Raw genomic sequence first — 11,368 nt, forward strand, 5'->3', positions numbered from 1 at the left:
TCCGAGCCGCCCGCGCCCCCTCCGCCGGCCGCCCGGCCTCCGAAACTCCCTGCTCGCCGCCTCCGCATGCCGCCAGCAGAGCGAGGGCTCCAGCCCCTCCATCTCTGGGGCTCTCGTGCCGCTGGTGACGGGTACCCCATGTTCCTTACGGGCGGTGCTCCCCCCAGGGTTGTTAACTACGCCAGGGGCACGGCTTAACAGGTTCTGTAACAGAGCAGCATGAAGATGCAAATGCTGTAATAGGTGAAGCTATTCTTTAATTCCCTCTAAATGAATCAGCATATTAATGGATTAGATGCTGTGTTTGGCATCTCCCCTCCTACAGGTCTTTGCAGATTATAAACTGTGGTAGCTAATCCTCCAAAAAGACATGAAATAAAAATATTATCATAGAATCATAAAATCATAGAATACTTTAGGTTGGAAGAGACCTCCAAGATCATCAAGTCCAACCATTGAGCCATTAGGGCTCTATAAGTCCTCTGCTAAAACAGATCAGAATCTGTCAGGGCTGGAAGGGACCACAAGGATCCCCCAGTTCCAACCCCTCTGCCATGAGCAGGGACACCTCACACTAGATCAGGCTGTCTAGAGCCTCATCCAGCCTGTATTTGTTTGGGTAATCCTCTGGAGTTAAATTTAAAGTTTAACAGAATTCATATCCTTACAACAGGTATCTGTAGCATAGCATGCAAACTTCATACAGTTCTTCGAGCTTCCAGTGCAACTTCTTCAGTTCTTTTTCTGTAATGTTTCCATGAGGTATGAAGAACAATTTTACCAAAATGTAAAAACTGCTTATTTAATTTGGTCAGGACCCTCATTGCATACATGCAAAAACATTAGGTTCCAATGCTGGTCCTCGTGCCCTTCCCTCAAAACGACTGCTGCTTTACTTTCCCCTGCTTTGTGGGCCCCTCACACCATCTCCCTCACCTTGCAGGCTCCTAGGTGACAAGAGTCTCAAACAGGTGTAAAGAGAGGCCCCTTACCAGGCCCGCAGTGGGCTGCTGCTGCTGGCCAGTAGACCTGCTGGGAACAGGAACAATGCTGGGAACACAGGAGGATACCAGTGAGAGAGATGACTGAGGAACACAATACTGGAATGATCCAGGCTGAGCATTCAGTTGTCCTGTGAAGATACCATGGGTGTGAGGGTGAGTTTTTAGGTAGGAACTGAATTGATACAAGGCAGTGAACAAAATCTCCCAACAATGAAGGCTGCAGCAGATTCAGAGAACCACATTGAAGGAACTAACTTGGCAGACCACGCTACTGTCATCTTCACAGCTTGATTTCTTCCACTGCCCACCAGAGAAGAAAGAACAGCAGCCACCATGAGGTAGGGATCGCATGGAGGCTGCACAGGGCGGGGGTAACAGCCTGCATACACAGGGGCAGAAGAAAAAGACAGAAGCCAGGGACAGTGTGGAAGCCCCCAGATCTTACCTGTGACTCAGCTAACTAAGTTGCCCTCATCTCCACTGCAGAGTCCACTTCAGAGGATGCAAACCACTAGTTTGGAAGAAGGGAAATCTGGAAGGGCTTTTAACAGTGAAGACAACAGGGAGGTAACTGACACCACTTGTTAATCTAGGGAGTCTTCCAAAAGATGGCCAAAGTATCTGATTATGCTGAGCTGATAATATATCTATTTTATTAGTAATAGAACTGATCCTCTGTTAGAGTGCTGGGTTTCTCTGTATTGAATACAAATCCACTGATCAGTACTGCTAGTGGTGACTCCTGCTTTACTCACAAGTAACACATGACTAGAGTGCCTCTTCCATACAACTTTTTCAAGAAAATCTTTCACAGTTATAGATTTCATGTTCAATTCTTAAGGTAATAACATAATCTAGTTGATATCCACTGAATTTGTTACCACATGGCAGTAAACACATTTTTTAAAAATGGATTATATTATTTCCTTTTGTCTTTTTCCACATACCAAATCTTTCAGCCACTCTTTCACTAGCATACGTGTTGCCCTCCACACTCTGTTCACAGACGGCCTTTGTATTTTTCAGTGAATATTGGCAAAGGGCTGAATTTCCTCAGAGGACTGGTAATCAGTCCTGTATGCAAAGTAAATGCAATAAAATTTTAAGAAAGGTAAATGTACTCTGGCAAGTCCCTGTTTCTCTTTAAGGTCTGTTTCCTATAATGGATTTTGTTTCTGTGGGCCAGAAACGCACATAAATCTTCCTATGCCTTCAGAAGGTTGTTTATTTATTTGGACTGGATAAATGCCCATTCCTTCATATCTTTCTGTCATTCATTAGGTTCTTTTTCAGCAATAAACTAGTGTACAAATATGAATAACTGGCAAGCCTTAAAAATCCTAAACAAAACTATACAACAGTGTTGCAGAATAGAGGAGTCACAGTGCATAGCCAAGAAAAATTGCCATGTCCGCTGCACTGAAGGTGAACCCTGCATTTTCACACTTGTTAAAAAAAAAAAACAAACCAAACGGATTTATATTAAAAAAAATCATTGTCAGAGACTGACTTTGAAGTAGAGAAGTAACTGATATCTCTAGCAATGTTGTCAGGGACTGAGACAACTTCTCATAAGGCATTTCATGCATAGCTCTGACAATTGTACAAGAACTTGCTTAAGGCAGTTTGCCTTTGTAAGGCTCCACGATGATAACACCTCCTTTCAGAAAATATTTTTTACAGAAATGAAACAATGAGCTTACTTTGCTAAACAAACCCCCAAATGATGCTAATTCATTTATCAGCATTAACCTAACTACTTTTTTCTCTCTTTGAGTGTGAAAATTAAACCGCATCCTCTAACACTTCCTGTTTGTGCTGCTACCTCCATTGTGGAGTTTTTCATTCCAGTCTGTTAATTTGTTGGGTTTTGGTTGTTGTTTTTTTTTTCCTCCTATTTTCTTTGAAACCATCATTGCTAACATCATTGAAATCATTAAGTATATAGTTAGGCAGACACTCCAACGTGAACAACCAGACAAAAGAAAACACACAACTCAAAAGCAGTTTGGGGCATGCTTCTTACTAAACCAAACCAGAACAGCTCCAGAATTCCTAATGTGGTCCACGCACAGGCACTTCCCTTTTGGCCAATAAAGTTTTACATCTTTTTGCCAGCGGTGAACTTTGGTTTTAATATACCATCTATTTCCCTGATGCTTTGGCTAAAAGCAAAACCAGCTGCAGTTTAACCACATTATTTTGACTTTTGATATAATACAAGCATGGACACACATATATTACATTACCTTCTGTCCTTCTCATCACAATGGCCACGCAGAGAGCAGAGGCGAGTCCCTCTCCTTCCGATCTGTACTTTGCTGCTGTTTCCATCTGCACTAAGAGGCTGTGATCAACTGTTTCACCCACTTTACTAAGAATTTGCTTTGCTCTTAGATGTATTCATTTTCTTAAGTCAGTTGGTTTCCTTATGACTGTTTCACAAGGGAGTCTGTACATTGTTATCCAAAGTACTTATCTAAAATAAGTCCTGCATTTCCTCCTGATTGTGATAGAGGTAGGCTGCCAGTTGATGATTTTCTGGAGGGTGAAATATGTTCCCCCAGGACTTCAAGGGTATGGGAGACAAATATTGTCTTACTGCAGTTCCAAGGATATGAAAGAACACATAGCAATATGTAAAAAAAAGATCAAATTAAGAGAACGTACACTGAAACACTGAATTCAAAATGCATACTGAAATCTTCCCCCCTCGTTTGTAAAGATTTCTAAGAGAAGGTTATGGCTGGCCAGTGCTTCAGACTCAGTCCCTCAAGTCTGTAGGTGTTCAGTGCCACTTGGAAATCTCATACTCATTACAGATAGTGTGCTCTTAAAACTCTTGGTTACAATAATCACCAAACAAACTTTTCCCCAAAGTATTGACTGGAACAAAGAAAGAAATGAATATATACCAGGCAGTAGGAGCTTGTTCTTAATTTCAAAATTAATCTCTATAGCTTATACCAGTAAAAATAAAAGGTGTTTAAAAATGGACATTCCTTAAATGTTATTTTTCAAAAAAGCTGTTCACTATCCTGAGCATTTTTCTTCTACTGAAAATTTTCAGTGACCTAAATAAAAATGAGCACATAGAAAAACATCTCAAAACCAGAGTAAATCATGGAAGTTACTTTTGCCAGCACTAGCTTATGCAGTCTGTTACATTTCCTTATCCCATGCATTTTATATCAAGTCCTGGTATTTTTGCTGGGTTTCTGGGTGTCATCAGTTTTAATTACTATTGCTTTTTTTCCCACTGAGATTAAATATTTTTAATCTATCCTTTTGTCTCGTCTTACCAAATAAAAATAAACAAACAACTTTTATCATATATATTTACCAGCAAGTTGCAATCCTCTATATAAATTAAAACCAAATTAAAATGTATTTTCAATTAGATAGAAATGTGTAGATAAAGCTACAGAAACTGAAGCAGGCTAATCATAAACAAAGCCAACAGCCTAATTACAAAGATTAACATAAAAAAAACCCCCAAAGCCCAAGAATAAACTTTAAAATCTAAACAAAGGAAAAAAAAATCTGTTCTCTTATTCAGACAAGCAGACAGTCAGATTTGGACCCTTACACATTTCACAGTATCTCTACACCTAAAGCACAGGTACTTGAGGCTCTTAGACCTTGGCTTATAACCTGGCCATGCCTTAGTGCCATATGATAAGACAGGTCACAAAACCACAAAACTCTTCTCCTGCAGTTAATAACTTCAGGGAAGAAGAAGTTGCATCTACCTACTAAAGACCTTTTTTTTTATTATTATTTTTTTCTTTTTTTTTGACTCTTTACCATCATTCTGCTTGGGTTAAATATTCAAGATTAAAGCACACGGTCCTATCCCAGATACTAGTGCTATTAATCTTGCATTCCACCCACACTGACCAGCTATCAGTGGACATAGAATCACTGACTACTGTTTAGAAAGGCCATAAACTGCACAACATAAAGCACTGCTGGCAATGATAGCACCCCGTCACAAAAACTTCAAAGCTAGCACAAAGAAAGATGAATTGCTGCCCAACAATACCTAATAACTTTTTAAAAATATGCAAAGTATAGATAGGACCTAGGTCTATTCCACCAGCCATGTTTAAGGAAGTCACCTGTCTGTCATTTGCTTCATGACCCTCCATGAGGCATGAAGCAATGATACAAAGGTTCTTTCAACACTGACACATTTTTTAACTTGTTGAATTGCTTACAGAACACTGGCTGAATCTTAAACTTTGTCCAAAACCAGAAGCTTGACGGTGTAAAGTAGATATCTATTTTAAATAGTGTCTGTACTTGACAAACACCGAGTTTTGACAAATATTAAGAAGGCACATTAAATTCTTAACTGGTAGCATACTTGCATTTCTAGCCTGAGCAACCAAATATAAAGAGATGGGGAGTATGGGTGTGCAGAAGAGGACAGATATCCTGGTATCTGCCTGGAACAATCTCTGCTCCCTCTTGGAGTTCCTTTGTTTTGGCTTGTTTTGCTTTGAGCTGCGAGAACTCTGCAAATGGGCGTTCCCAGCTTCTGGCAGCCATATGTGCTGCCTACCATCTGTTTTCATTCCACTGTGTTATGGAGACAAACATACTTTATTTTTAGTGTTCTGCATTTCCCAATGTTGCATATAATAGAATCTAAGAATAGGGATTATCTCTCATATCTAAGCCACTATATGTGAAAAATCTTGTGTGGATAACTGATGAGTAACAGCGACAGAATATCGCCCGGGATCAGAAGGGGCAATTTCCATTATCTGCTTCTCAGTGTGAGTCTGCAATTTAGACTGAAGTTTGCTGGTTCCTGTATACCTGCACTTTGTCTCCACACTGTCTACAAGGAACTTCCTTTGTATGTTTTAAATATACATTTTTCCCTGTAACTTCCTGGGTGGACAAAATTGCTGCTACAGTTGTGTGGGTTGCCACTAGTGGCTGCTAGTCTGCGCGCAGCACTGGGAGTCAAAACGGGGAGTACCGCACTGAGGAGCTGCACCAGCAGCTCCAGGCACTCAACGCGGCCCTGCAACAGGGACTCCCTGCACAGGCTCCCACGTAGTTCTCTTGGAACGAATGCACGCCAAAACTACTCTGCAAGCACTAACTGGACAGTATAGTTTTTATATGAAATTTGTTTGAAAAGATTTCAGGGCTACAACTTAGCACAACTTTGGAAGGTGCCCGTGGCACCCTGGACCACCAGTAATTCCTTAAAATGCACCAGAATAAACCCAGTTATAGAAAGCATTGCTGCTTTTACCTATATTGACATTAGGCTATATATTTCTAGGCAACAGTATTTTTTTCTTTCCCCATTTAGCCTCTGTCTCCTCAAACTTCCTCCACTTACTCAAAGCTACACAGCCTTGATCAGTATCACCTACAACTCAACCAGGATCATATCGTTGCCAGCATAACACCCATACTTTTAGAGCATATTGCAGTGCAGATCTTTCCACTGTATAACACTGCAAACTCAGGATACTGTATGTTATTGTTAAGCAATTATTAGTGAGGAATTACGTCTGGTTTCAAAAAGTAAGTAAAAATTTATTAAGAGTTGCACTGAAATAAAATAGTGCCTTTAAAATAGCTTATGCATTAAGAGATTCCAAGTGTTCATATAGGGTACTCCAGAAGACACCTGAAGCGTTTCTATTTAACTTTTTCAGATCAATTTTATTCAGTCTGAAGTTTTCACCCATTCTTTCCTCAAATAAGCACTTTCATGCACTGCATGTGGTCTTATAAATACAGAAGTACTTTCTAATTAATTAGCTTGGCAAGGCATTTTTCCATCTTTTTAATTCATTCAAACATTTTAATAAAGGACTTCAACTACTCTGCTGTTTGAGGGGATGATTTTATTATTTGCAGCTATTACTCTCCCCACTGAGACTGTGACCAAAATTGTGAGAAAATTACTTTTATCATACCACTTTTAAATTTATTCTGCCTCCTGCTTTCATAGTATCGATTGCAGTTAAGCTGTTCTGCAATTCCTCAAAGTCCTCTATTTTAAGTAATACAATGCAAGAAATAATTTGTCTTAAAGCAGTATCTTTTTCAGCTATCAAAATTAGGAAGTGGAAACATTTTTGTTGATTAGTGTCACTAAGTGTTCTTTATCTTTTTTTTCCCCCTCCAACATCATCTCCAGATTAGTCTAAAACACTCTTCTGCTGGGTTCCCACTTGAAATTTCAGAACTAGCCTTTAGCTGAAACAAAATACAGGAGGAGTTTTGAAAGGAGACTGGCAAATACAGACTGAGAGAGTTGGGGCTGTTCAGTCTGGAGAAGAGAAGGCTCTGAGGTGACCTTATTGTGGCCTTCCAGTATCTTAAGGGGGCCTACAAGAAAGCTGGGGAGGGACTTTTTAGTATATCGAGTAATGACAGGACTAGGGGGAATGGGGCAAAGCTGGAAGGGGGCAGATTCAGGCTGGATGTGAGGAAGAAGTTCTTCACCATGAGAGCGGTGAGACCCTGGAATGGGTTGCCCAGGGAGGTGGTTGAGGCCCCATCCCTGGGGGTCTTTAAGGCCAGGCTGGATGAGGCTCTGGGCAGCCTGATCTAGTGGGAGGTGTCCCTGCTCATGGCAGAGGGGTTGGAACTGGGGGATCCTTGGGGTCCCTTCCAACCCTGACAGATTCTGATCTGTTTTAGCAGAGGACTTTAGAGCCCTAATGGCTCAATGGTTGGACTTGATGATCTTGGAGGTCCCTTCCAACCTAAAGGATTCTATGATTTAAATTCACTTTGCTTCAGAATGTAAATTGGCAGTTTATGAGGGGGGGTTAGAGAGAGAGTCTCTCTCCCTTCCTACAGAACAACACAGTGGCAGGGAACTGTATTAAAGCTGTTCATCAACACTTGACCATAGCAAAGTATATAATCCATCACCCATCACTCTGTCACTCCTGACCTGCCACAGTCTACTACTTTTTAAGATGTTTGTCACAAGTTTGATGCTTACGCTTACTACGCTCATGCATTTTCCTAACAAAATCTGAATAGTCTTATATTTGCTCAGATATGTTGACAGCTCAGCAAACGTTTATTTCAACGTAAATTAGTTTTGACAATCAGTTCAAATCAATACAGCAGTTGGAAGCATCAGAAAAAGAAACAGAAAGCTTTAAAAACACTGATCTTGAGAACACCATCCCTAATTTTCACTTATTTTAAAAGAAAACTGTATTTTGAACTTTGCATTATAGTCCTATGACAGAAACTTTCATGTGCAGTCCAGCCATAGCTTTCCTGAAGTTCTCTGACAACAGACTAGCTCATCTGCATATGTGCTCCATACTTTATTCACAGCACTGCTACATTTGACAGCACCTGGGTGGCAGCTTGCATTATATTCAACAAAAAGAACTTTAAACACTGCATTAATGAACAGAAAAAATGTATATACTTTTACATCAAATTTGGGGATAGTATTCAAAGCAACTGAAGACAATAGCTGTAAAAGCAATTTCAACTTAATGTATCTTTTTAAAAGCAGGGAAATCTAAATTTATATAATTAAAAAGTATTTAAAATGAATAATATATTTTTTCATAGAAAAAAATCTGATGTTCTTACTTAGTTTCAAGTGTCAATTTCATAACACGGGCCATGGTAATTTCAGGTACACTACTTTAATAATTAGCTCACCTTCCTAGGACAGCATATTTCCAAACATTTCTAGGTATTAAACACAAGTTTAATACTCAGACACAAAACAAGGTAATTTCAAGATTGCCTTCAAATGTATCTCAGTTCCAGCTCTTCTGGTTATTACACAAAATCATATTTTTATTTTCAAATGTCTAAGTCTTCTACTATTCTTTTAAATACATTGAAATAATCACAAGCATCTGTTGCAATCAGAAAATGGAATTAAAACTGTTTTTCCAAGATGAAAATTATAAAAAAAAAACACCAGGAAGCCAACCCCAAAAACTCCAAATGAAAATAAATTACAATTGGTCTGTGCAATTATGATCATGTTTTGCTTCCTAATAACTGTTGCCTTTTCATCATATCATTCAAGAAAAGGGTATTTAATGGTTCGATCCCTTAATTTTGGTGTCTGTTTTTAAAACTGAGATGTTTTTATTGTGATGTTTACCTATTCAATACATGTGCAGTTTCAGCTCAGTTAAATGGAAGCAGTGAAACAGGAGATAGGCTGCCAGCAGAATGAACAGGAATTGCCATCCAGATCTTCATGTTGTATCCCTGGTATAACATCTTCAAGGAATCCAAAGAACCTCTCTTCAGTTCAGGTTCTCAGAGGTCACCGAGCTCTATAATTATCTCCAAGCAACTTTCTCCACATCCTGTCAAGCTCTCTCTAAAGAGCTGCGTGTGCTGCCACGCAGCTTCACCATCCCCTCCACTTAGAACTGCTTCCAGCGCAACTTCTGTTGCACCAGTAAAGTCTGAATAGGAGCAAAGACTTTTACCTGTTGGAGGAAAACAGAAAGAATTCAGTAAGCCACTGCTCCAGACACCGCGTAATGCTAGAATGCATGTTACAGAGGCTCAGTTGTAATGAACATTTAATGATATCAGTTGCAATGAACATTTAATGATATCAGTTGCAACTACTCAGATTGATCTGTCACTTAGTGGCAGAAAAAAACAGCTGCAAATTTTTAGTTACTATTTGTTTAGTGCTCATGCCTAGAGGACCTAGTCGAGTTTGAAGCCACCACGCACAGAATCACCTACCCCTCCTAGTAAAGCACACAAGCATCTTGTATCCACTCTGCGCCCTTGCTAAACCTGCTGTGTTGCAGGTAGGACTGGGTACATAACCAAAACGGTTTTGTACCAGTTTTGATTAAATGCATAGTATTTTCTGGACCTTGCTAAGAAAGATAAGAGTTGGAAATGTCAAAATGTATTTGCATTTCATTTTTAGTATTTGTACCACGCTCTCTCCATAAAAACTACTTCCAGTTACATCTATGCCACATGATATAATTATTTAAATTCCACACTTACCTCCTGTCAGAGCAACTTCTGCTGTTGGAGAGTAAAGTCTCCACTTTATTTTTCCACTCTGAAATGTCTGGCTGCTTGTCCTAACTGAAATCTTATCTATTTTTAGACCGACTGATTTGCACTCAAACTTCCAACTGATGGAAGCAGAGGATGACCCTTCTTTTCGGGCTAAATAAACCTGAATGGGAAGAAGACAGAGTCAGCATGTCAAAACCTGAGATGACCAACACACACGTAATCAATAGGTGTAACAAGTACACAAGTCTCAAGTAGCACACTTCCATTCTTTATCAAGGCTTTGAACCTTCAAAACTGTATACAGTACAATTCTGTACAGAATCTCATTTCGAATCCCTAAGTACATTCCATAGTTATGTCATTGCACATATTCATAGTCCTTCACTACAGAACACTAATCTAGTTCAACATGCTTGATAGAGTTTAAGCCACAAAAATACCTAAGTTTATTACTTAAAAAAGAAAAACAGACTTCATGTTTTTATATAAGTGCACAGGCCCACACATTTTGGTTGTTCAGTACTGCTGATGAAGAAAACTGTGTAATCAGCATTTCAGTCAGATGTGGCTACTGGCTGTACCAGAAGAGAAGACAACACTTCTCCTCAGACTTGACATGTCTTGGTTAAAGCAAGTCACACATGCTAGCCATATATAAATCCTGTATTAACTTTATTTGAAGTGTTAGAGGTCTGCATAATTTAGTGTAGTCCCAACGCTGTTTTCAAATTCACCTGCCCAAACAGTTAAGCTCATATGTTAACATTCATTAAGGTTACTATGAAGCCCCAGAGGAGTTTTGCAATAAGTGTCTGATGGCCATTTCAAGGCTAGCACCTATTATAAGCCAACCAAGATAATGGACATTGCAAATTAAAGAGTCAATAATGATGTGATCCCTTCTGAATCTTTAGTTAAGAAAATTTATCAAAATTCTGTCATGTCCAGGTTTCAGATTAATGTCATACTGAATGGACTTATATAGCTCTTTAGTTTTTAATCTGGAAAGAATAACCCAGAATAAAATGATAATAAAACACCGTAGTATGTTTTACTAAAGATTCTACCCTAATATAGAAATGCCATTGACAGATTATAAAACAGAGTTAGTGTTACTATGCACCAGGCATAAAAATGTTAACTCTCATGTTGAAGAAAGCTGAAAAACCATAAAGGTGTGAAGTGTTACACTGAAGATCACCTATGAAAATGTAACGATCTAACCTGCTTTCATGTGAATATAAACTTAATGTTCATCAAAGTGATGAACTCCACACAATTTTTTTACCTACCTCAGCTAGTTCTGGTATGGTATTTCCCTTGATTGGATT

The 11,368-nt window shown here is 39.2% G+C and overlaps 1 protein-coding gene across 1 annotated transcript in view; it reads right to left on the reverse strand.

The window, feature by feature from the left end:
* Positions 1 to 9,299: 9,299 nt before the first annotated feature.
* NGLY1 (N-glycanase 1) overlaps positions 9,300 to 11,368 on the reverse strand; it is a gene marked incomplete at its 5' end in the record, with an annotated part of 20,329 nt that continues 18,260 nt past the window's right edge. Inside the window, 2 exons of the mRNA XM_008940626.1 lie at positions 9,300 to 9,475; positions 10,020 to 10,197. Of these exons, the coding sequence (XP_008938874.1) occupies positions 9,300 to 9,475; positions 10,020 to 10,197 (354 nt within the window). The remainder of the gene's footprint in view (positions 9,476 to 10,019; positions 10,198 to 11,368) is intronic.

Source organism: Merops nubicus, unplaced genomic scaffold, assembly GCF_000691845.1.
Source record: "Merops nubicus isolate BGI_N331 unplaced genomic scaffold, ASM69184v1 scaffold5130, whole genome shotgun sequence".
NCBI lineage: Eukaryota > Metazoa > Chordata > Aves > Coraciiformes > Meropidae > Merops > Merops nubicus.